This window comes from Orcinus orca, chromosome 19 (genome assembly GCF_937001465.1).
Source record: "Orcinus orca chromosome 19, mOrcOrc1.1, whole genome shotgun sequence".
Lineage (NCBI taxonomy): Eukaryota > Metazoa > Chordata > Mammalia > Artiodactyla > Delphinidae > Orcinus > Orcinus orca.
Genome location: NC_064577.1, coordinates 18,028,714 through 18,056,045, shown reverse-complemented (window position 1 = coordinate 18,056,045; position 27,332 = coordinate 18,028,714). Strand labels below are relative to the sequence as shown.

Here is a 27,332-nt window from a genome sequence, read left to right as displayed (position 1 = left end):
ATTTGCAAAATCCCTTCACAAAAGCACCTAGATTAGTGTTTGACTGAATAACTGGGAACTGCTTGTATACCAGGGGCTGGGAATCTAGGAACCAATTTAGAATTCTGCCTACCACACCATGCAGACACTAACAAAAATAAAATTGTCTTGTCTATATTAATATCAGAAAAAGTATAATTTATGGCAAAAAACATTACTAGAGTTAGAGGATGCTTGATATAGATAAAAGGGTCAACTCAACAAGAAGATATAACAATCCTAAAATTATATGCACTGAATATTTATATGCACTTGAATATATATATAATATATATTCAAGATGTAGAAAGCAAACATTAATAGAAGTAAAAGAAAAAAAAGATAAATCCACAATCATAGTTGGAGATTTGAAGACACCATTCTTAGTAGTTTATAGTTCAAGCAGAAAAATAAATCAGTACAAATATAGAAGATTTGAAGAATGCTATTAACCAACTTGGTCTAATTAATATTTATAGAACATTACATCTAACTGCAGAAATTTCAAGTGATAATTCTTATTTCCATGCTATTTTCATGTGAACATGGAGCATTTACCAAAATAGACCATTGGCTGAGCCACAAAGTAAGTATCAACAAATTTCAAATGACTGAAATAATACAGTGTGTTCTTTGACCACAGTGGAAATTAGCTAGAATTCCATAATATATAAATAGAAAATCCACAAATTCATTAAAAGTAAGCAACATGCTTATAAATAACCCCAGGGTCAAGGTAGAAATAACAAAGGAGTTTAGAAAATATTTTTAACTGAATGATAATAAAAATACAACATATAAAAATCTGTGGTCAGAAAGATTAACTCAAAATGGATCACAAGCCTATATATAAAATCTAAAACCATACAACTTCTAGAAAAAAACATGGGAGAAGAAACTCCAGAACCTTAGGGAAAGTGAAGATTTCTCGGAGAGGACCCAAAAAGCATGACCCATAAAAAGGAAATGTTAAACTGATATCCTTCAAAATAAAAACATCTGCTCTTCAAAAGACACCACTAAGAAAAGTTAAAAGGGAAGCCATATTCTGGGAGAAAATATTTACAACACATATCTGACAAAGGACTTGTATCTAGACTATATAATCATTATCATCATCTAATTTAAATGGGCAAAAAACTTAAACAGATACTTAACAAAAGAGAGATATAAATAGCCATTAAACACATAAAAAATGTTCACCATTAATCATCAGAGAAATGCAAACTAAAACCACCATGAAGTACTAGTACACACATTAGAAAAGCTAAAATTAAACACTGACTTTTATACCTGAAACTAATACAATATTGTAAATCAACTATACTTTAATAAAATTAAAAAAAATTAAAGACTGACAATACCATGAGTTGGCAAGGCTAGGAGTAACTAGAGCACTCATACATTGTTGGTGGGTTGCAAAATGGTACTTTGGAAGACAACTTGGCAGTTTCTTATAAAATATTACATACATTTGCCATATAACCCAGCAACTCCGAACCTAGGTATTTATATAATAGAAGTGAAAATATGTCTACACAGAGCTTATATGTGAATGTTCACAGCTGGTTTATTCATAATAGCTCTAAAGTGGAAACAATACAAATGTCCATCAATGGCTGAATGAACTGTAGTATATTAACACTATGGGAATGAAGTACCAACCACATAACATGAATGAACCTCCAAATTCATGAGTGAAGAAAGTAGAAAGAAAACAGTATATACTATATGATTCCATTTATATGAAACTCTAGAAAGGACAATTCTAAAATATAGCAATAGAAAGCAGATTAACGGTTTCTTGGAATCAGAGGTGGGGACAATTTTGGGGTGCTGAAAAATGTTCTATAGCTTGATTTTGGTGATGGTTATACAGGTGTGTAAATTTGCCAAAACTCATCAAAATATAAAGTTAAATCTGGTACAACTTATTACGTGTAAATTATGTCCCAATAAAGTTGATTAAAAAAAACTCTACTTGATGAAGCTAAATAGGAACTTATAGAAAAATTTAGACTTAAATATTTGCAAAAAAGAAAGGTTGAACATCAATTATCTAAGATTTCATTTCAAGAAGCTAGAAAAAGAACAATGAATCAAATTCAAATAAAGTAGATAGAAGAAAATAAAAGAGCATGAGTCAATGAAAAAGAAATTAGCTGTATATTAGTTAAGAGGTGGCCTTTGAAAAGATTAATAAAGTGTTAAATCCCTACAGAGCCTAACACAGAAAACAAAAAGAGAGTACACAAATTACCAATACCAAGACTGAAAAGGGAACATCACTTTAGATCCTACAGAGATTAAAAATATAACAAGCAGGCATTATCAATTACTTAAAGCCAATAATTAGATATTTTAATGAAATGATATAGACAAATTAGAAATAAAACTTAGCAAAATTGACACGAGATAGAATATCTCAATAGTCTTATGCCTATCAAAGTAACTGAATCTATAATTTAAAACTTTCCTACAAAGAAAATTCCAGGGTCATTGGGCTTTACTGTTCATTTTTACAGAAAAGATTTATGGAAAAAAATAATACCAACTGAAATAACAACAAACTCTTCCAGAGGGGGGAAAAGTAATTACCAATTCATTTTACAAGCCCAGCATTATCCCACACACTAAATCCTGACAAGGCTACTAAAAAAAAGGAAACATACAAGACAATCTGGACATAGACATAAAATCTGATATAAAATTTTGAAACTCTAATTGAACAATATTTTTAAAAGGTAATATATAATGACCAAATAGAATCTATTCCAGGCATGCAAGGTTGCCTTAACATTCAGAAATCAATCCATACAGATGAATTTTGAAAACATTTTGCTAAGTGAAATAAGTTAGTCACAAAAGAATAATATTTACATAAGGTACCTAAAGTGGTCAAATTCACAGAGACAGACTGAAGACAGAAAGTAGAATGATAGTCTCCAGGGACTAACAGAAGCAGGTAATGTGGAGTTATTGTTTAATGAATATTGAGTTTCAGCTTAGAAAAATGAAGAGTTTTGGATGGTGGTGATGGCTACAACAACATGAATGTACTTAATATCACTGAATTGTACACTTAAAAATGGTTCAGATGGGGCTTCCCTGGTGGCGCAGTGGATGAGAGTCCACCTGCCGATGCAGGGGACACGGGTTCGTGCCCCGGTCCGGGAAGATCCCACATGCCGCAGATCGGCTGGGCCCGTGAGCCATGGCCACTGAGCCTGCGCGTCTGGAACCTGTGCTCCGCAACGGGAGATGCCACAACAGTGAGAAGCCCGTGTACCGCAAAAAAAAAAAAAAAAAGGTTCAGATGGTAAATTTTATGTTATGTGTATTTTACCACAATTTTTAAAATAAAAAAATCAATCCGCATAATTCAACCACATTAACAGGATGAGAAAAACCATACGGTCATCTCAATAGCTACAAACTACGTATCTGATGAAATTCAATACCTGTCCATGATAAGAAATCTCAGCAAACTAGGATTTGAGGAGAATTTCCTTAATCTGATAGAGATTATCTACAAATTTATACCTCATATCATTTCTAATGGAATGTTTAGGATTTTCCTTTAAATTCTGGGAAAAAGGCAAGGATGCCTACAATCTTTACTTTTGAAGGTCCTAGCCAGTGCAATAAAGCAAGACAAAAATGGCATAAATATTGGAAAGGGTGAGGTAAGAAAGATTTTACCTTATCACAGGTGACATATTGTGTACGTAGCAAGTCCGAAAGAATGAACAAACTATTATAATTAACAAGTGAATTTTAGGAAGGTCACTGGATATAAGGTCAGTTTAAAAAAATCTATTATATATATCATTACTTATTACATATTATATATTTAATATATTATATATAGTTATGTATTATATATATTAGCAAAAGTCAGAAAATGAAATTAAAATAATAGCCTTTACAGAATCACCAAAACATCAAATATATAATAACCTTACAAAATATTCAAAATTTTATTGAAAAAATACAAGAATTACTAAAAATTAAAAGATGTGTATAAATGAAAAGGTATGGCCTGCTCATAGATTGGATGTCTCAATATTGCTAAGGTACCCATTCTTCCAAAATTAATCTATATATGTGATGTAATATCCATTGAAATCCCTACTTTTTATGGTGGAGTAACTGAAAAAATAATCATTCTAAAATGCATATGAAAATGCCAAGGACACAGAATTACAGTGACAATTTTGAATAAGAAGAACAAAATTAGAAGACATATAGCACCAGATGCCAAGATTTACTATCAACCTGTTTTCACTAAAAATATTTGGTATTCAACAGAACAATGAGTCAGAATAGGTAATCTAGCAATAGACCCCCTCACATAATCTGACTATCTGACTTATCACAAGGGTACCCAAGGGGGAGGGGAAAAGATGGTCTTTTCAACAAATGATGTTGAATAAATTGTGTATTTGCATGGAAAATATTAAATTGACCTCTACTCCACACCATATAAAAATATCAGACGGATTGTAGCCTAAAACTGAAAAGTAAAACAGTAGCTATGCAGAAGTAAATGTAGGAAAATATCCTATGACTTTGGGTTAGGAAAAGATTTCTTAAACTAGGCACAAAAAAAGCAGTAATCATAAAAGAAAAGATTGTTGAATTATTCATCAAAGTTAAAGACTTCTGTCCATCAAAAGACAACATTTAGAGAGTGAAAAGGCAAGATGCTGATGAGTAGATATTTGTAATACAAATATCTAAAAAATACTTTGTATCCAGAATATATAAAGAATCCTAAAAATAAACAGAAAGAGTTATCAATAAAAATGGGCAAAAGTCTTGAACAGGCACTTCTCAAAAGAGGATATTCCAAAAGCCAATAAACACCTAAAAGGGGACTCAACATCAGTAGAGAGTAAGGAAATGAAATTAAACCTATAGTGAGATACCACTACACACTGGAACCAGGCTTTGGCACCTTAGCAGTTCATGGAAACTGCTCTAGTAAAGGTGCCCTGTATCATCTCCATCCCCTAACCTGATGGACACCTTTCAGTTCTTATGTCACTTGAACCTGCTGACCTTACTCCTCTTCTACCTTCTAAGGCACGGAAGGGAGACGGGGTTTATGTGTGGTGAGGGTTTGAAGGTAGATACGAGCAGCCAAAAAAGTTGACATCAAGTCATGTAGACTGTTTGACAATAGAGTTTCTCAAGGATAGTATTTTAAGGTCAGACCCTTAAACTTTCCAATCAGAAAGTGGTACATTTTGTCCAAAGTAGACACATCTCCTGGTAATAGTTAATAAATTTCACTATTATAATTCAATCAGAAATAGTCATTTCAACCACAATATCAAATTATTCATTTTAAAATGGGAGACAGCTCACATCAGTCACCCAATATCCCCTTCCCAATATTAAAGACTTATCCTAGCATTGTGGGAGGAGTATTTGATATTCTTTCCTTCAGTCTCCACTGAAGTGTAGCTCTACATGCCTTGTCCTTTTCAGATGTTAGGTCCACGGTCTCTTAGGGCCTTCCAGTACCAGGGTCACAGCCTCAGGGTTCCCATTTTGACTCCAGGACTCTCTTAGTATTTCCAGAACTTCCAAGCTTTTATACATGGACTTTGGAGTTCTTGGCTGTTTCCCTCTCTATACTCCATCACACAGTGTTCTGCGGGGCTGTACACAGACCTTTACACCACTGTGATCTTTCCTTTGGTGCCATGTTGAAAGTGGAACTTGTCTCTGAAGCTTGCAAGTCTTCTGGTCTATAACCTGGACACAATTTCCAGATATTCTCGGATATGTTTTTCATCTACCTGAAATTTCTATTACCTCCTCCAAATGAAACTGAGAGGGTGGGGGTGGGGGGGTCCTGAAGTGCTGGATAACTTCTTTGGAATCTAGGTGGTACCAAGACCAGTTTCCATGCTCTTAGATCCATGACCACTCCTGCCCTGCCAAGGTATATCCAGCACCTAGGGTAATTCCTGGGCTATCACAGGTGTCTAGTAAATTAGCTTCACAAGAAAAATAGGTTTTTCATGTTTATATAAATATTACATGCTCATTGGAAAGAAAAACTGAGAAATACAGAAAAGCAGAGAGAGGTAAAACAAAAAACACTGGATTCTGCAACAAATCTAAAACAACTGTCATTAACTTTTTGGAGACTGTCCCTTCATTCATGGCTATCAAAAGTTCACACAAATACATAGTTTCATACCATACATACTGCATTTACATTTTTCTATTTTCCTAGTTTCCCCCCCCCCACTTATATTACTGCTTCTCCTCTTCTCCCTCCCTTCAAGGTAACCAATATTAACAGCCTGATGTATATTCTTCCATACTTGTTTCCATGCTCATCTAATCACATGCACACATATATGCATATATAAATGCATGTGACCATTACTTTAACAAAAATGAAATCTTGTATATATACATCTCTGTAATAAAGCAATTACTTATCAAAAAATTGTGGAAATACCTTGAAGTCAACTAGTGTAGCTATAACTCATTTTAAAAATTACTCTCATACTTTTCCATGGTATGGCTATATCAAAATTTATTCACCCATTCCCCTATTAATTGGCATTCACTTTGTCTCCAGTTGGGTTTCTTCTTTGTCTCTACAAACAATACTTTAATAAACACCCTTATTTATGCATATGCTTTTGCACTGATGCTATTATTTCTGTGGGGCAGATTCCCCAAAAGTGAGACTGCTGGGTCAAAGTGCTTTTAAAATTTTACTTAAGAATTAAAAAAAATACATACTGCTGGATTGCTGGTGGAAATATAAGTTGATATAACCATTTGGTAAGAGTATATGGTTTGCCAAACTCCACTAGCAAAAGATCTCTTAATTTTTGCCAACTCCATGAAGTGGAAGTAACATATCATTCGTTGTTTCAATTTGCGTTTCCCTGAGTATTGTTTATTTAGGTTCATAATATTTTCATAGGTTAATGCATTTGGAGTTGTTCTTCTATGAAGAGCCATCTAGTCCAGATGGATTAAAACTTCAATGTAAAAAATAAAATTATCAGAATATTACAAACAAATTTAGGAGACTATATATAACCTGGGGATTGCTAAAAGAGTAAATAAAAAATATAAAAAGGAAAAGATGTAAATATTTTACTATGAAAAATTAAAGACTTAAAAATCTTTTACTACATAAAAAAGTACAAAGACAAATACGAGGTTAAGAAAAACATTTGCAACACATATGTCAAATGATTAATATCTCAAATATATTAAGGGCACCTCCAGATTTATAAGAAATATAAACCAATAAGAAAATCAGCAAAAAAAATAGGCAATTCATCGAAGATAATTTGTTAAATGAATGAAATATGAAATTTGGATGAAGGCTTTCATTTGCCCTTTTTATTATGAATTTTCTTATAACTTCTAAGATTTAATATGACCAATTGCTTTTCTACATTCTTATATTTATGAAGTGTGTACTTTCTGGCAAATTGCTCCTGAACATTTTCCCACATTCATAAAATATACAGTTTATGATTCTTGTCATATCTGGATGATAATTTTCTGTCCTCTATATTAATTGAGCTTCTCTCTGATGTATTCTTTGATGTACAGTAAGGCTTGAGCTACTCCTAAAGGCTTTTCCACACTCACTACATTTATAGGGTTTTTCTCCAGTGTGCATCCTCAGATGTACAGTGAAGTCTGAGTTAGTTCTGAAGGCTTTTCCACATTCTTCACATCTATAGGGCCTCTCCCCAGTATGAATTCTCTGATGTAGAGTTAGCTGTGATAGAGTAATACAACCTTTCCCACATTCCTTACATGTATAGGGCTTTTCTCCAGTATGTGTTCTCCAATGCACTGTAAGGTATGAACCTCTCCTGAAGGCTTTTCCACAGACATCACATTTATAGGGTTTCTCTCCACTATGGATTTTCTGATGTTCTGTGACGTGTACCATCTGGCTAAATGCTTTGCCACAGTCATTACATTTAAATGGTTTCTCCCCGGTATGTGTCCTTTGGTGGGTATTAAAGCCTGAGTTACTTGTGAAAACCTTCCCACACTCATTACATTTATAGGGTTTTTCTCCAGTATGCCTTCTTTGATGCACAGTAAGCTGTGATGTATTAGTGAAAGCTTTCTCACATTCATTACACTTATATGGTTTTTCTCCAGTATGGGTCCTTTGATGTACAATAAGGTATGACTTAGTTCTGAAGGATTTTCCACAATCATAGCAGTTGTAGGGTTTCACACCAGTATGAATTTTCTGGTGCTCCTTGAGATTTACCATCTTGGTAAATGCCCTCTCACAGTCAGTACATTTATATGGTTTCTCTCCAGTATGAATCCTCTGATGTACAGTTAAGTGTGATTTTATTCTGAAAGATTCCCCACATTCATTACAGAGATAAGGTTTCTCCTCAGTATGAATTCGCTGATGTATAATTAGAGATGAAGAACGCATGAAGGCCTTTCCACATTCATTACATTTATAAGGTTTCTCTCCTGTATGCATTCTGTGGTGTACAGTAAGGCATGAATAATTGATGAATGCTTTCCCACATTCGTTACATTTATAGGGTTTTTCTCCTGTATGAATCCTCTGATGTTCCGTGAAATTTGCTATACGATTGAACGCTTTCCCACATTCATTACATTCATAGGGTTTTTCCCCAGTATGAGTTCTTATATGTACAATAAGGCTTGAATTACTTCTATAGGCTTTTCCACACTCATTACATCTAAAGGGTTTCTCTCCAGTATGAATTCTCTGATGAACATTAAAGATTGTGGTATTCTTGAAAGATTTCCCACACTCAATGCATTTATATGGTTTCTCTTCAGTATGGGTCTTCTGATGTACACTAAGATATGACTTATTCCTAAAGGCTTTCCCACAATCATTACATTTGTAGGGTTTTTCTCCATTGTGAGTTTCCTGATGTCTTGCAAGTTTTGATTTATCACCAAAAGCTTTCCCACATTCACTACATTTATAGGGCTTCTCTCCAGTTTGAATTCTCTGGTGTTGATTAAGGCGGGCACACTGGCTGAAAGATTTTCCACAAACATTGCACTGATAAGGTTTCTCCTTAGTATGAATTCTCTGATGCACCATGAGGGATGAAGAAGCAATGAAGGCCTTTCCACATTCATTACATTTATAGGGCTTTTCTCCAGTGTGAATTTTTTTATGTTGACTAAGATATGAAGGCTGGCTGAACATTTTCCCACATTCATTACATTCATAAGGTTTTTCTTTAGTGTGAGTTCTCTGATGTTGAATGAGTAATGACCTATAACGGAAGGCCTTTTCACATGTACTACATTTATAGGGTTTTTCTTTATTATTGTTTTTTTTTTCTAAAGTGAGTTCTGAAGCAGGGCTTATGACTTTGTTGCCTTCTGTATCCTTGCACATTTTCTTCCCCAGATGGGTATCTGTAATCAAATCTAAATTCTCTGTAAAATTTTCCTCATGTGTTTGGTATTTGCTGTGGGGCTCTTCTGTGATAACTCCTGGTTCTGGAAAAAGAACAGATCCAAATCTAAAGCCTTTTTGAAGAGTGGGAATTTTCTTGTGTTTAACTATTCTTTGACTCAAATGACTTTCTTGACTATCTTGCAATCTCAATATCCTGTCACTCCATTTCCATAATCCTCCCATTTTGGTGTCCCATAGACCATTTTCTATGAGTTTCTTTACTATGGTCTCCTGTGATAAACATTCTTCAGAAATATTCTCTGTTGGTATAGCATTCTTGGTTGTAGGTTTGGTCTCCAACTCTGGGAGGAAAAAAGAGAGAAATCAAATGACTCCTATTTCCTAGATTGAGGACATCACACTAAACAGAAAAACAGAAGGGAAGCTTGAATTGATAATGAATATATGTTTTTAACTGCTTGCAAATTGCCCTTTTTTCTAGGAAGGAGGAGATTGCGTTAAGGAAGGCTGATTGAGCAAAGAACCAAAGCAGTAAATTCAAGGAGTTTTTATCCTATTAAAAAAAATTCATTTGTGGTAACCCTTCTACAATCCAAGTTTCTCAAATATTTCCTCCTTTTCTCATTCGTTTTAGAGTCAAATTCTTTAGAGAGCATTCTTCCTAAATTGTAACTACTTCCTTGCTTTCCACTTACTCCACAAACCATTCACCCTAAATAATACTTTCTACTTGTTCTCATTATTTGTTCACTATTTTTTAAAAATTTATTTTATTTTATTTATTTTTGGCTGCATTGGGTCTTTGCTGCTGTGCACGGGTTTTCTCTAGTTGTGGCGAGTGGGAGCTACTCTTCGTTGCAGTTTGCAGGCTTCTCACTGTGGTGGCTTCTCGTTGTGGAGCATGGGCTCTGGGTGCATGGGTTTCAGTAGTTGTGGCATGTGGGCTCAACAGTTGTGGCTCACGGACTCTAGAGCGCAGGCTCAGTAGTTGTGGTGCACAGGCTTAGTTGTTCTGTGGCATATGGGATCTTCCAGGACCAAGGCTTGAACCCGTGTCCCCTGCTTTGGCAGGCGGATTCTTAACCACTGCGCCACCAGGGAAGCCCTGTTCAGTAGCTTTTTTGTGAAGGCTTTCTCAAATTTCCCTGTCAGAATAGCTTTTTCAAGTCTTTGTATGTACCTTTTTTTTTTCTTTTGATTTAGTAAATTATTTTTTATTTAACAAAATTTATTTATTTATATTGAAGTATAGTTGATTTACAATGTTGTTAATTACTGCTGTACAGCAAAGTGATTCAGTTATACATTTACATATATATATATATATACACACACACACATTCCTTTTGAAAAATATCCTTTTCTATATGTAACTTTTTATAGAACATTTGTGGAAGAAGACACTTTGAGTTTTCAGAAAGTAGGTTGAACAAGTTAGTCAAAATTAATACAGTTGGGAATATTACAAATAGTGATAATTACTATTATCAAGGGTAGTTTTGCAACCTTTTTATGGGACTTTAGAACATTTCTGACAGTTTCAAAATTTTCTTAAACAATTATACTGGGGGTGGTGGTCTAACAATTTGTTTGTATATGTGAACTTAATATTTTACTTTTTAAAACACTTTTAAACTTCTTTTAAGTTTCTAATTTATTTCCAGGTAATCATATCTAAATGTTTTTTTTTTTTATATCTAAATGTTTTTAAAAAATTGAACCAAAATCTTCTGTGGTTAGTAAAATGGCTTTATGACTTTAAAACTCAAGGTAAGTAGAACTTTCAATGGATTCACAGGGCTAGACAAAGATTTGAATTCAGGGTCACCAAAAAAGAAAACTCTAGAACCCAAGGACTAAAACCCAGCTCATTTAAATGTCCAATTCAATTAAGGTGACAGGAATTTTTTTTAGGCAAAAAGAAAAATGGAGAGAATATAACACCAGCAGATCTGAATAAAGGAGAATATTAAAGGGCATTCTTTAAGTAGAAGAAAAATAATCCTAGGTAAAAGTTCAGAAATGAAGAAAAGAATGAAGAGAAAGAGAAGGGAAAAATCGGTAAATCTGAATGAATATTGACTGCATACAAATTAATAATGAGATTTGACATATATAGAATTAAAATACATAACTTCAATAATGTATAATTGAGATTAAACTGAATAAGCTGTTCAAGATTCTTGTACTGTTTGGGAAAATTTGTAACCACTAAACAAATAACTTAAAAATTTATAATTACCAACTGATTACAAGGGGAATAGAAAAATAAAAGATGATAAATCAAAAGGAAGGCATGAATGGGAAGAAAATGAATATAGAAAAGGCAAGATACTCTCACAGTTAGAGGGTAGATTTAAACATTATATAATTGTATTATGTACAAAATGGATTAAAAACTCCAGAAGAAACAGATTGCCGGATTAGTTAAAATAAAAATTAACAAAATGCAATTATAAGAGAAATAAAATACAAAGATACATAAAAGATGACAGTAAGCAGATAAAAAAAGATATATCACATATACAATAAAAAGAATGATGCTATAGTAATATTAGTATCAGGCAAAATAGACTTTAAGGCAAAAACAATTAACAAAGATAAAGAAGACACTTCATAATGATAAAATATCCAATTTACCAGAAAGATATAACAATTCTAACTTTGTTTTTACCTAAGAACACAGCTTCAAAATACATAAAGCAAAAATTAAAAAACTAAGACACAGACAGATCTGTACTCACAGTGGGAGACTTAAAAAAATATTTCTCAGTAACTGATAGAATAAGCTGACAATCAGCAAGAAGATAGACTTCAGCAACATAATTAACAAACCTGACATATCTAGAACAGCACTCAGTACCTATATACCACACATTTTTCCAAGTGCACACAGAATATTTACAAAAATTGGCCAGGTGGCAAAGCAAATTTCAAGAAACCTGCAAAGAGTGAAATCATACAGAGAATGTTTTCTGACCACAGTAGAACTTAAAACAACAAGGTTATTAGAAAATCCCCATATGGTACAAAATTAAGGAAAATACCTCCAAATAACCTGAGGGCCAAAGACATCACAATGGAAATGAGCAAATACTTTGAACTCAATAATTATGAAGGTGTTACATAAAAAAAGTATGGCAGGGCTTCCCTGGTGGCGCAGTGGTTGAGAGTCCTCCTGCCGATGCAGGGGACACGGGTTCGTGCCCCGGTCCGGGAGGATCCCACATGCTGTGGAGCGGCTAGGCCTGTGAGCCAGGGCCGCTGAGCCTGCATGTCCAGAGGCTGTGCTCCGCAATGGGAGAGGCCACAACTGTGAGAGGCCTGCATACCGCAAAAAAAAAAAAAAAAAAAAAGTATGACAGTCTTGATAGCCTTAAATACATTAGCAAAAAAGAATGGCTAAAATCAATACGTATCCAACTCAAGAAGTTAGAAAAGATCAGCAAATTAAACCCTAAGAAGGTAAAAATAATGAAAGAGAAGAAAGTAATGAAACAGAAATCAAAGACACAGTAGCAAGGATTAAAAATTATTTTTTAAAAGCCAAATAAGATTGATAAATCCTAGCAAGACTGATTAAGATAAAAGAGAGAAGACAAAAAATTTAGTATCAGGAATGAAAAAGGAGACATCCCTTCAGATCCATATAGTCATTTAAAAGATAAACAGAGGATAGTATGCCCCTAAATTTAAATTTTATATTAAGTAGATCAATTCCTAGACAAACACAACTTATTAAACTGAAACAAAAAGAAATAGGAAATATGAATAGTCCTACAACTACAAAAGTAATAGAAGCTGTAATTAAACACCTTCCTCAATAAAAGCTTTAGGCCAACATGGTTTCCCCGGTGAATTCCATGAAATTTCTAACTTCCTCTCTCTCACAACTCTTTTCTTTTTTCTTTTTCTTTTTTAAATATTTATTTATTTATTTGGTTGCACTGGGTCTTAGTTGCGGCATGCATGTGGGCTCTAGTTCCCTGACCAGGGATCGAACCCGGGCCCCCTGCATTGGGAACATAGTGTCTTATCCACTGTGCCACCAGGGAAGTCCCTCACAACTCTTTCTTGTCCTCACTGTAAGCTGATGGCCTTGCTTTGTATTTTATTGAGAATAAAGAAGCTATCATCATAGGATGTCTCAATCTTCTCACCACCAGTTGACCTATATCTGCTCCCATCTTCTCCATCCTGCCTAGTGTTACTGCAGAAGAGGTGGCCTCCCTGCCTATCAAGGGTAAATCTCTCCTTTTCCATTCGTGATTTTATCCCTTTTCACTTTCTCAGACACTTTAGTTCTCCAGTGACCCTACCTTTGTCTTGCAACATCAATTTCTCCCTCTCCACTGGAACATCATTCCTACCAGCACTTAAGCACGTCAGAAAAGCTTCCATCTCAAAAATAAAAGTTTTCTTTTTTTATTTCTTCTTTCTTCCAGCCACTGCCCCATTTCTCCTTCCCTCTTCATATGGAGGGGGGCTTTCTCTAGAGAGCCATCGAAACTATCTCCAATGTCTACCTTTCACTCACTCTCTAAAAATACATATATAATATCTGAGATATAAAAATAATATATGTAACACATGTGCAAGTTATGGATGGCATCACAATAAAATAAATATGCAAATGATCTAGAATCCATTATTCCTTTCCATCTCCACCATCACTCTAATCAAAGTTACTGTAGTCTCTTGCCTAGACTATTTTTTTAATTAAAAAAATGTTTTTTGGCTGTGTTGGGTCTTTGTTGTGGCGCGGGCTTTCTCTAGTTGCAGCGAGTGGGGGCCACTCTTCGTTGCAGTGTGCGGGCTTCTCATTGTGGTGGCTTCTCTTGTTGCGGAGCACAGGTTCTAGGCGTGCAGGCTTCAGTAGTTGTGGCACATGGCTCAGTAGTTGTGGCTCACAGGCTTAGTTGCTCCACGGCATGTGGGATCTTCCTGGACCAGGGCTTGAACCCGTGTCCCCTGTATTGGCAGGTGGATTCTTAACCACTGCGCCTCCAGGGACATCCCTAAATAGCCTAGGCTATTTTAACTACCCCTTTACTATTACCTGCTTTATGCCCTTAAGTTCAATTTCCATGAACAGGGTTATTTCCCAAAGATCCTTGATTAAAACCTTTCAGTGCTTTCACACTCACTTTGATTAAAATCCACTCTCCTTACCATGGTCCACAGAGTCCTGAATAGGCAGTCTCCTGTCTGACTATCTTATTCTGTACCAGTCTCCCTCTCCTTATGCTTCAGTCAGGCAGCTTCCTCAGATTTCTAGAACTCAGTACATTACGTTCTGCTGCCTGGAATGCTCTTCTTCTCCTCTTGCCTTGGCTGGCTTCTTCTGACTCTTCAAGTGTCACCTCCTCAGAAGCCTTCCCCGACCACACTATCTGAAGGAGGGACCCTCATCCCCATCCAAGTTACTCTTTCGTATCCTCATGGCTAAGTTATTATGACCATTATTTAGCGTGCTTTTGTTTATTTACTTGTCAATTATCTATTTCTCAAAATTTAATCTTCATGAGAGAAGGGACCTGGTCCATCTTACTGCTGTAGACATAGTACTTAACTCAGTTCACAGTATACAGATAAGTATTAAATATTGATTGTTTAATATTAATAGATATTGGTTAAATAGATAAATACTATATTTTGATTCTCAACTGATTTACTATTTGTATTCTCAATTAGTTAAGATTCTGGAGGACAGTAGGAGGGTTCCTCTGAAGTTTCAGCAGGCACGCAAGTTAAGAAAGTTAAATAATTAGTCAATGGGTTTAGCTTAAAAGAAATCAGTGGTGATCCTTAAGAAAGCACTTTCAGGAAAGTTAATGAAGGAAGAGATATCAAATAATGGTTAAACAAATGAGAAAAGTGTAAGGTTAAATGGAGAAGACAGACTGAAAGGGATATTTTATGCATGTTTGAAGGAAGGAACAATTATGAAAATCATGTTCCCAAGAAAGTAAAGTAGGATGTGATGGGAACTAGAAGTAGAGGGCAGAGATGGCAGGAGAGGGAAAAGGAGAGGGAAACAGAGGGAGAGAGGGAGGGAAGGCAGGAGGGAGGGAGGAAGGGAGGTGTAGGGAGAGAGGAAGAGAGGGGGAGAATCCTTTCCTTTGAGATAGCTTTGAGCAAAGATAACTCCCAAAATATTTCAGATGTTCTGCTCCATCCATGACCTACTGACTTCAAAGAAATCCCATCCTCCTGGTTCTTATTAACTCACCTGAATAGCGGGTTTTTGAAGTTTCTCTCACTACCACCCATGGTCCTTTTCCATCCTCCAAATGAGATATCATGTCTGGTTTGGAAACTGCAAGCCCTGTTCAGAGAAAAATGAATAGGATTTGATTGTGCCTGTGAGCAAGAACTAGGGCCAAATTCAGTCTCAGCTCCTGATCTTCTGTGCAGAGTGGTTACTACAAGAAGTTTTAGGGGTGCACTGTCCAATGAAGCTGACAATAGCCACCTACAGATATTTAATTCTGAATTTAAGTTAGTTAAAATTGTATAAAATTTAAAATTCAGTTCTTCAGTTGGACTAGCCAGATTTCAAATTCTCAACAGCCACAGTGTAGAGCCTGCTACACTGGAAAGCACAAATACAAAACATTCCCATCACAGGAGAACACTCTACTGTACAGCAGTGTTGTAGAGAATTACAAAGGTACCTCAAAGAAGCTCAACATGATCCCAGGTTTGGGGATAACCTCAGTTTAGAAAGAAAATAGACATATTTGTTCCTTTCTTTCTAGAGACACTGATAAGTCTTATGGAAGTTACTAGAAAAAAAGGTCTTAAATAGGAGGGACTGTCAATAATCTCCAAGATTCCAAAGAAATATGTATTTCTTACTCTACAATGGGCGAACCACTGAGTTAAGAGCAAGAGACAGCATAATTCCCAACAATATGCCCCTAAGATTATGAGATTTTAATGCTTAAATTCTAACCCAAAATTCAGTTAAGTACTTTAGAGGGTCTGTATCTTCAGTAAACCTGGCCCAGTGGGCAGATACATAAACCTGGAGGTTACCCTTACCCAAGGAGACAAGATTCCTATAATTCTCTAGCATCACATCCTTGTGCAGTTTCCTCTGTGTAGGGTCCATCAACCTCCACTCTTCCAATGTGAAGTCTATAGCCACATCTTTAAATGTCACTGATTCCTAAAATAAATACAGAGATCACTCAGGGACTGTACAGTTAGACCTATTAGGCAGATTAATACATACAAAACTGGGGAAGAAAACTAGAAAACTAGTAGTTTCCAGCCAAATCATCTTTCCTCCCTCAAAATCCTGCCTTATGTATAATATCAACTCTTTTTCAGTTCTATTCTATAAAATATGGCTTAATAAAAGACACAGTTTATCATTCAGATTGTAGATATAGAATATTATAAGCTATCTATCTGAGAAAGAAAAATAAGAAATTGTGGGACTTTGGGGAGCTTCTCTGGTCAGGATATAAAATATATGTATATATGCTTGTAAAAAAAATCAAAGGATGAGCCATAAAATTGTTTTAATGGTTGGTTATCTATTGGAGGAAGGGGGAAACAGAGTGAAGAGGACTGGAATAGAAGCTAGATTCCCTTGAATATTTATTGTTTTTTAGATTTGAATTTTGAACCATGTAAATATATTATTATAAAAGAAAAACTAAATAAAAAAGCAATTTCTAAATATTAAAAGTAAAATGAAACCAGCGGGTAGCATACACATTCATCAGAGAGGAACTATTTTGAGTATCTTTAAAACATAGTAATTTTTCTGTATATCTCTTGTGAGATATATCCTGAGGAGAAAAAGAACTGTAAAAAACTAAACAACACATTTTCAGTAACTAATCATTATTGTTGGTGGCAGTGATGGAAATGTTATTTTGTAACTGTTGCGTGTGTAGTGTTGGATAAAACAAATCAGTATTGATATCATTGAGAACTAATAAATTTGACATGGGAGAAAGAAGATATAAATGTAATATCAATGAGATTATGTACAATGAGATTATGTACAATTCAATATTGCATGGGAAATCTCGGTATAAACTCATGAAGTATTTTAAGGAAAACAGGCCACATACTTCCTATCTCCGGCCACTCAATAGGTTTAGAAACAATAACCAAAAAGGTACCATTATGCAGTCTAGACCGTGGCCCCTACAGATTACTTTCTGCTACAAGAAACCAGGGCTTGGAACTTTCTGTCAAAATAAAAAGCAAGGGGGCTTCCCTGGTGGCGCAGTGGTTGAGAGTCCGCCTGTCGATGCAGGGGACATGGGTTTGTGCCCCGGTCCGGGAAGATCCCACATGCCATGGAGCGGCTGGGCCAGTGAGCCATGGCCGCTGAGCCTGTGCGTCCGGAGCCTATGCTCCGCAACGGGAGAGGCCACAGCAGTGAGAGGCCCGCATACCGCAAAAAATAAAAAAAAATTTAAAAAAGCAAGAAAACTATCAAAGACTAGTACTAGGATCATGTCTGAGACTTGTGAGACAACTTCAAGAGGCTCTCACTGGCCAAAGATGGGACAATTTGAACATCCATAAGAACAATAACTGTAGTGGGCTTCAAAAATATCTAATACATTTAAAATTATGATTTCACTATAAAACTCTAAGGATACTCATTGATCATCTTTGGAGAATGCCTGGAAACTGGTAAATAAAGAGAAAGAATTAACCCTTTGCCCTTCTTTTCCTATGCAAAATACATATAGTTTGCACAGTAATAAAATGTAATCAGATGGTCTATGAGGGGAGGTTTCTCTTTATGGAAGTACTCCAGCTAATATGTGAACATGGAATGAAAAAATTAGAATATCACCATTTTGATACCTCTAATGAATTAAAGGATTATCAGTGGCTGCTAACACACCAAAGAGGCTTCAACTAGGCATTATGTAGCTTCTGGTAGTAGATACCAGAAATATGAAATACCAATGCCAAAAAATTTTTAAAAAATCAAAATCTGAATCTGATCAAGCCTCTAGATTTAACTAACAATATAAAGGAAATACAGGAGACAGAAGTGCATGTTAAAAAAAACCCATGGGGATGCAATAAATAAAATCCATATTGTGACAAATTCTAAATCAATGCTGTCCAACAAATATAATGCAAGTCACAAATGGAATTTTAAATTTTCTAGTAGTCACATTAAAAATAAACAGGTGAAATTAGTTTTAATAATATATTTTAGTTAGTCTAATATGTACAAAATATAATTTCAACATGCAATCAATGCAAAAACTATTGAGATAATTTACATTATTTTTTGTATTAAGTCTTTGAAATATGATGTGTATTTTAAGTTAACAGTACATCTCAACTTGAACTAGTCACATTTCAGGTACTCAACAGCCACATGTGGCTAGTGGCTCCTGTATTGGACATCACAGCTCTAAAATACAAATGACTTGGTTTCTTCAATAAATGATTACAAAGGGAAAAAAAGAGGGGGGGGAACCTCTAGATTAAAAGTGACCTAAGAGACAATATCAGCTAATATGACTCAACTGGGGAAACAAATACCAAATTAATATGTGATAATATTAAGGCTTACTGTTCATTTTTAGCTGTAATTATGGTATTATACTTAAAACTAAAAAAATCTGTTATAGATATATAATGAAATATTTATAGATGAGATTATATAATGTCTTGGATTTGCGTCAATAAAACCAGTGGGGGAGGGTAGTATTACAGATGAAATATGATTGCCATGGGTGTTAAGTGTTGAAGGTTCAATGGGATTCATCAAACTACTCTCTCTACTTTTGTGTAAGTATGGTTCAAATTATTTGTCAGGTACTGATACGAAGGCTTTAATGTAATGATTGAATCCTCACAATAAGGAAGCTGCTATTTACAGATAAGGAAAGTGAGGCATCGAGAGGTTAGGTGCCTTGCCTAAGTTCACAGAAGACACAAATTCTTGATTCAAATCCAGGCAGTTTGGTTCCAAAATTCAAACTCATAAGCACTATACTCTATGATCTGGTAAATTAAGAACGCTACTTAGCTGACTAATCAGGCAAAGGTCTCAAGTTAGACTGTATTTGGCTAAGGTATGCTCTGTATCGGAAGAAACAGATTTCCTCTGGAGTGTTTTTCTGCCATACAGATATGTATGCTTATCAAATGGTTTAAATCTTTTTATTTATTAGGACCTCAAAGTTTGTGAAGCATGTTTTATATAATTCTACTAACAATAAAACATGGCTAATGTGAGAGATAATGACAGTTCATAAACTGTTAATATTGTTAATCACTTCACACATAACTCAAATTATAATGAACTTACTGCGTTTGTTTTCTTTTCCCATCTGGAGCTAAGCCCCAGGAAAAATCTAAGAAGGCCCTCAGCTCTCACCTCTGGCTACCTTGAGGCTCTGCAAGCAAGAATTGAAGTATGTGATACAGGATACTTTATCATTAGGAATTATAATGTGACCATCTGTCAAATTAGGGCTGCTACCACTGAGAGAAATAAAATCTGTCAAAATGACGCTACCAGCCCTGGGGTTACCACACCTAACGAGCCAGATGGTTCTTATGGTGAACTTGCAATGTGCTGGAACATTAAGAATTAGTGCAGTAAAAGAGATGCTGTCTCTTCATTCCCCTTAGATACAATGCCAAGTATTACCTTTACCAATTCTTGTTCTTCTGCCTGAAGGTGAAGATCTTCATTTGACTGGGGAACTTCAGGACTCTAAGGGGATACAGGATAAGATCACTCAGTGACAGGCTGCCTATTACCTACAACAGAGTCTCAGCAAGCACCACCAGTCCCCTGTGTATGCGGTGTATATGAGATCACCTCTTTTACTGTATTATTCAGGGATGAAATTAAGGTCCCATAGCAACATCCAAACATAATCTTCTTTCACCTCATTTGAGACAATGACACACACAAGACTGAGAAAGATACAACTGCATAATTTTTAAAGGGGACTTTTAACAAATAACCTATCAAAACAAAAATAAACTTATAATAATGGGTCTTAGATGCTACATAATTCTTTTTCCTACGAGGATGAAATCTGTTTCTCAGAAATAATCTATCTTGCTCAAGAATAACATTCAAAACCTACTAACACCATCTGTTTTCTACAACTGAAAGATCATGTCTGGGGGTTGGGGGGGGCCTGTCTCAGTCCTCTTTCAGAGAATATTTCAGGGACCTCTCACAACATTGCTTTCTTCCAAATATTAGACACTATATGCCTATAAAGACCTGATTTCATAAATGAAATGAAATTTTACTATACCTTCTAGTAGTACTTACTGATTTTAGATTTTTAAAAGCTATGGGTAACAGAACTATTAAATTTCATTGAGAAAAATGTTATCTTAGTTCTTCCCTTTCAAGTTCTTACCTTAAAAAGTACAAATATTCAGGGGACTTCCCTGGTGGTGCAGTGGTTGAGAGTCTGCCTGCTGATGCAGGGGACACGGGTTCATGCCCCTGTCCGGGAAGATCCCACATGCTGCAGAGCGGCTAGACCCGTGAGCCATGGCCGCTGAGCCTGTGTGTCCGGAGCCTGTGCTCCGCAACGGGAGAGGCCACAACAGTGAGAGGCCCGCATACCGCAAAAAAAAAAAAAAAAAAAAAAAAGAATCCACCTGCCAATGCAGGGAACACGGGTTCGAGCCCTGGTCTGGGAAGATCCCACATGCCGCGGAGCAACTAAGCCGGTGCACCACAACTACTGAGCCTTCGCTCTAGAGCCCGCAAGCCACAACTACTGAAGCCCGCGGGCTTAGAGCCGGTGCTCCGCAACAAGAGAAGCCACTGCAATGAGAAGCCCGCGCACCACAACGAAGAGTAGCCCCCACTCGCTGCAACTACAGAAAGCTCGTGCACAGCAACGAAGACCCGACGCAGCCAAAAATAAATATGTTAAGTTTTTAAAAAAGTACAAATATTCAGCTTCCAAAAAATTAAGGATAATGTGAACCTCAACCTCTGATAATTAGAGATGTGTTTGATCTGGCCTATACTAGACAAATACTTTAGATCTACTGATAAAGTGAAACATTTTGGCTTTCATTTATCTTTTCAAGGGTATGTCTTAAGAACTATTTACATGTTTTATATTTTTGCTACAAAAAATAAAAGATCACTACTACAAGTTATTATGGATAATTTCTGTAACAAATTATATTTGTTGGTACTACCTTTCTTCTGAATCTCCTATTTCAAAAAGTCACTTCTAAAATACAGCTTTAATCACATTAATACCCACCTCAAACACATCCACACACACATACATATATACACTTAAATGTCTTCAGGGAAACATGAAAAGATTCAGCTTAATTATCTAAATTCCAGTCCTATCTTTCACAAATTTCCATCTTGAATCACTGGCTCACTCACTGTTCTCTGCCTCAGAGCCTTGCCTTCTCACCTGAAGTACCCTCACAAATAATTTACAACAATTTAAATCCCACTTGTAATTGGGTACCAGCTTAAATCTAATCATCCTCATGAGCTTTCCATAACCGATTCAGCCCATACTAATATCTCATTTCTTTCCTTACAAAAGCACTCATCAGCTTTATCATACTGCTCAGTAACTATCATTCACCTAAATAAATTATGTAACTATTTCTTTTGTATGCCTTACCTCAGTGAGACTGTAAGCACCCTACAGCCAAGCACTGTGTCTTAAACATCTTCTTTCTCTCCATGTCATCTATTAAGCTTGATCACTTCTTAATGGGTAGAAAAGAGGAGAACACTAAGAGTGGACACAAGGGGAATGGTCCCTATGAATTAAGGGTGTGTGTATGTATGCACATGTATTGTTTTGTTCAAAATTTCCTAAACAAAATTTTCCAATTGGAAAATATTCCATTCTACTACCCCATAAATAACTGAAATTTCCTGGGAACAATACAAAGTTAATGTCATAAGTAAATTTTCCAGACTGCCTATCATATCTAAAGATAGCACAGATTTTTTCTGCAAGATTACGTGTCTGATACTTGTTTCAATATGCATAGTGAATCTTCCTATAGATTACAAGCTTTACTATGATGAACCAAATTTTCATGGATCAAACAACTTGACTCAGTTACCAAAGGGAGTGTGGGTGAGGTCAAGTCACACGACTTCAGGAAAAGTAGTCGTGCTCTCAAAGCAGGACAACAGGTCAGAAGCAGAGGAAACCCCAACTTACCAGAGGTCCAACTGAAAAAACCACAGCAGCCATAATCTCTTCCTCTGGGCTCCCCTCTCTGGAAAGAGTGGAGTCCTGCAAAGACATATCTAAGAAAGAGAAATAAGCCATGAAAAGCAATCCTGCCTTGGAAATCTCAGACTTTCCAAGTTGAAACGTTGACATTACAAATAAGTATGACCTTGCTAAAGAACACAAGATTAACCTGCGCGATCGGCGAGGAAATATGATTCTTACCAGTGTAGAGCTTAAGATTTTAATACCACGAAATGTAGTTACAGTTGGCAGATCAGACATTTTACAAGGAACTTTGAAACTACTTTCTCACTTGACCGTCACGTCACCCAATGGAAACTAATTCCCATTCCACCGGTGAGGAAGCTGAGGCTTAGGAAAACTAGACTACTGATATTTTACCCAAGCTGTGTAGGGTCCCAGATCAGTCTAGTTCCAGGCCACGCCTGCCCCACTACTTCAACTTGCTGGGAAAAACAATTCCATCTTCCCTTGCCACAATCACCGCCTCCTCTAACAGTGGAATAATCCAGTAATCTCTTTCTTCCCATCCTTCCTTGGAAGAGTGAACTCACTAAAACTTCCACAGGCCTCTGCTCCATGTAAAGAGAACACCACAACTCCAAACTTAAAAGATATTAGAAGTCTTGTACATGCCTCTCTCAATCTCATATTCAAATAGCTCTTTATCTATCCTTTCTATATCAGGCAAACCCAAATAGAAAGGAAGTAGGGATAACAATAATGATATAAGAGAAAGTGGAATCCAATGCACAAAGCACTGAGCAGTAGTTCTTTTATACTGAAAATAGTTATATGCCTAATAAAGGCTTTACACTGTGGAGAAACAGGGTGGCAGAGATCTTGTTCAGATACCCCAGGCATTGATTCTGCCTTCTGTCTTTGGTTAAAGATATGGCCTTGCTGATGCTGAGTTTGGTTTGAAAACAAGAGCCTGAGGTTAGTAAACATTCTCTTAACAAGTGCATGGTTGCAGAATGATGCTGCAAGGCATATAAAAGGGCAGTGGCACAGTGAGAAATGAGCTTTCCAAATCTTGTGAAATTCTACTCTTTAATAAGAGTTTCTTAGACAGTTTGACATTCTCACTACCCAGTAGAGCTTTTGGGGCCCAAAGGAATCTAGGCCGAATTATGCTGAATCTGTCCCTGCCTTATATGTACAATTTGCCTCCATTAAGAATCCACATCCGGCCCAGTGGGAAAAAAAGAAAAAAAGAATCCACATCCAAGAGCTTTGTGTTCAAAAGTATAAAGACCAGCGGCATCAACACCACCAGAGAGCTTGTGACACATGCAAGACCTTAGGCCCAACTCCAGAAACTACCGAATCAGAATCAGCCTTTTGTTAAGATCTCTAGGTGATTCATATGCACACATTGAAGTTTAAGACACACTGATCTAAAATAGATTATTCCAATAAATTGGACAACCTAGAAGAAATGGATAAATTCCTAGAAACAGACAACCTACCAAGCCTGAATCATGAAGAAATAGAAAACCTAACAGACTGATTACTAGTAAGGAGACTGAATCAGTAATCAAAACTCTCCCAATGAACAAAAGTCCAGGACCATATGGCTTCACTGGTGAATTCTACCAAATGTTTAAAAAATACCAATCCTGCTCAAACTCTTCCAAAAAATAGAAGAGAACACTTCCAAACTCATTTTATGAAGCCAGCATTACCCTGATACCAAAACCAAGCAAGGGTACTACAAGAAAAGAAAATTATAGGCCAATATCCTTGATAAACACTGACACAAAAATCCTCAAAAAATATTAGCAAACTGAATTCAACAATGCATTAAAAGGATCATGTACCATGATCAAGTGGGATCTATTTCAGGGATGCAAGGATGGTTCAACATCTGCAAATCAACAAATGTGACACACCACATTAACACCATGCAGGATAAGAATAATATGATCCTCTCAACAGGGGTAGAAAAAGCATTTGACAAAATTCAACATCATTTATGATAAAAACTCTCAACAAAGTGGGTACAGAGGATATGTACCTCAACATAATATATGTTATGGGAAGCCCACATATTATTGGAAGTTCTAGACAGAGCAATTGGGCAAGAAAAAGAAATAAAATACAACCAAATCAGAAAGGAAGAATTAAAATTGTCACTATTTGCAGATGACATGATTTTATATATAGGACCCCCTAACAGATCCTGCCAAAAACTGTAGGAATTAGTGAACAAACGCAGTAAAGTTGGAGGATATAAAATCAATATACAAAATCTGCTGTGCTTCTATACACTAATAATGAACTATCACAGAGAGAAATTAAGAAATCAATCTCATTTACAAATGCTTAAAAAAAGAATAAAATACCTAGGAATAAATTTAACCATGGAAGTGACTGGCTGGTATACATTGAAAACTTAAAGACATTAAGTGGAAAGATATTCCATGCTCATAGATTTGAAGAACTAATGTTGTTAAAATGTCCATACTACTCAAAGCAATCTACAAATTTGATCCAGTATGATCAAAATTTGCAAGGCATTTTTCACAGAAGTAGAACAAGTAATTCTAAAATTTGTATAGAACCACAAAAGACCCCAAATTGTCAAAGTAATCCTGAGAAATAAGAACAAGGCTGGAGGCATCATGCTTCCTGATTTCGAACTATATTACAAAGCTAGAGTAATCAAAACAGTATGGTATTGGAAAAAGAAGACACAGATCAATAGAACAGAATAGAGTACAGAAATAAACCCACACATAAATTTACAATTAATTTACAACAAAGGAGCCAAGAATACAATGGGGAAAGAACTGTCTCTTCAATAAATGGTGTTGGGGAAACTGGACAGCAACCTGCAAAAGAATGAAACTGGACCCCTAACTTACACCATACACGAAGATTAGCTCCAAATGGATTAAGTAATTGAATATAAGGTCTGAAACCATAAAACTCCTAGAAGAAAACATAGGCAGTAAACTCCCTGATATCCATCTTGGCGATGACTTCTCAGGCACCAGAAGCAAAAATAAACAAGTGGGACTACATCAAACTAAAGCTTCTGCACAGCAAAGGGAAGTCCAGAAAATGAAAAGACAACCTATGGAACAGGAGAAAAGATTTGCAACTCATATATCTGATAAGGGGTTAATACCCAAAACATAAAAAGAACTCATACAACTCAACAGCAAAAAAGCAAACAATCTGATGTAAAAAATGGGCAGGGATGAATAGATATTTTTCCAAAGAGTACATACAGATGGCTAACAGGTACATGAACAGGTGCTCAACATCACTAATCATCAGGGAAATGAAAATCAAAACCACAATGAGATGTCACCTCACACCTGTCAGTATGGCTATTATCAAAAAGACAAGACATAACAAGTGTTGGCAAAAACATGGAGCAAAGGGGACACTTTGCACCACTGGTGGGAATGTAAACTGGTGCAGTCATTATGGAAAACAGTATGGAGATTACTCCAAAAATTAAAAATATAACCACCATATTTTCCAGCAATTCCACTTCTGGGAATTTATCCGAAGGAATAGAAAACACTAACTCACAAAGGTAGCTGCACCCCCTGTTACTGCAGCATCATTTACAACAGCCAAGACGTGGAAGCCACCTAAGTGTCCACTGATGCACGAATGCATAAACAAAAAGCGGCACGTGCCCACAGTGGAATATTAGCCACAAAAAAGGAGGAAATCCTGCTGTTTGTGACAACATGGGTGGACCTTGAGGGCATTATGCTAGGTGAAGCAAGTCACAGAAATAACGTGCAATCTCACTTATATGTGGAACCTAAAAACAAAACATCCGAGACTCACAGAGACAGACTGGTGGCTGGGAGGAGGTGGGAAAATGGGTGAAGGTGGTCAAAAGGTACAAACTTCCAGGTATAAAATAAGCCAGTCCTGGGACTATAATGCACAGCACGGCGACTAGAGTTAACAATACTGTGTTGCGGGAATTCCCTGGCGGTCCAGTGGTTCGGACTGGGAGCTTTCACTGCCCTGGCCCGGGTTGGATTCCCTGGTTGGGGAGCTGAGGTCCTGCAAGCCGCGCGGTTCAGCCCAAAATCCTAAAAAAAACCCCAAACTCCCCAAACTGTGTTGCATATTTGGAAGCTGAGCCGGCAGGAAAGGCTGCCTCCATTTCCCAAAGGCAGGAGAGGGGGGCACCGGTCAGAGCGCCGCTATCGAACCCCAGTCCCTCCGCTCGGGTGCAGAGCCCAGGATGGAAGTTCTCCCTCCTGCAGCTCGCCTGCTTCCCGCACCGCCCTTCTCCTCCCTCAGTGCAGGCGCGGCCCCGGGAAGAGGGGAAGGTCCAGTGGCGCGCCCACCCTGCCCGGCCCCCCGAGGCAGCGCTGCCAGGCCGCAGCCTTCTGAGGGAGGTCGGCCCCAGGCCCCTCTGGGGTGGGCGGGTCAGCTCGGGGTCTGGGGCTCCGCCGGGAGCGGCCCCGCCCCGGACGCCGCCGGGAGGCGAGCGCCGAGCGCCGAGGGAGGGGCGGCGGGGCCCCGGCCGGTCGCCTGGGTCGACGAGTACCTGGCGGCCGCCTGAGGACAGGGCGCTCGCAGAGCAGTGCGGGAACTCTTCCAGCAATGGCGTCGGCGGCCGGGAGGCCGCGGACGGCAGTGCGCCTGCG

At 36.9% G+C, this 27,332-nt stretch overlaps 1 protein-coding gene across 4 annotated transcripts; it reads right to left on the bottom strand.

The window, feature by feature from the left end:
* Positions 1–1,563: 1,563 nt before the first annotated feature.
* On the bottom strand, positions 1,564–27,332 carry ZNF624 (zinc finger protein 624). 4 transcript variants are annotated; one of them, XM_033422827.2, is made up of 7 exons: positions 27,233–27,276; positions 22,663–22,751; positions 22,108–22,195; positions 20,121–20,186; positions 16,511–16,637; positions 15,696–15,791; positions 1,564–9,804 (listed from the first exon to the last, which is right to left on the bottom strand). In XM_033422827.2, exons 5-7 carry the CDS (start codon positions 16,578–16,580, stop codon positions 7,580–7,582), a joined length of 2,391 nt encoding a protein of 796 aa, XP_033278718.1. In that variant the 5' UTR covers positions 16,581–16,637; positions 20,121–20,186; positions 22,108–22,195; positions 22,663–22,751; positions 27,233–27,276; the 3' UTR covers positions 1,564–7,579. The 4 variants fall into 4 exon arrangements, with proteins under 4 accessions (XP_033278718.1, XP_033278716.1, XP_033278717.1 ...); XM_033422825.2 differs by lacking the exon at positions 22,108–22,195 and having other exon boundaries at positions 27,233–27,332; XM_033422826.2 differs by lacking the exon at positions 27,233–27,276 and having other exon boundaries at positions 22,108–22,221.

Bases quoted from the DNA above. Each gene is read 5' to 3' on its own strand.
- ZNF624 (XM_033422825.2), bottom strand. From the start codon at position 22,749: ATGTCTTTGCAGGACTCCACTCTTTCCAGAGAGGGGAGCCCAGAGGAA. The intron at 20,187-22,662 runs GTAAGTTGGGGT...GTATCCCCTTAG, and splicing joins TTTTTTCAGTTGGACCTCTG to AGTCCTGAAGTTCCCCAGTC. The intron at 15,792-16,510 runs GTAAGGGTAACC...TTCTCTGAACAG, and splicing joins TAGGAATCTTGTCTCCTTGG to GGCTTGCAGTTTCCAAACCA.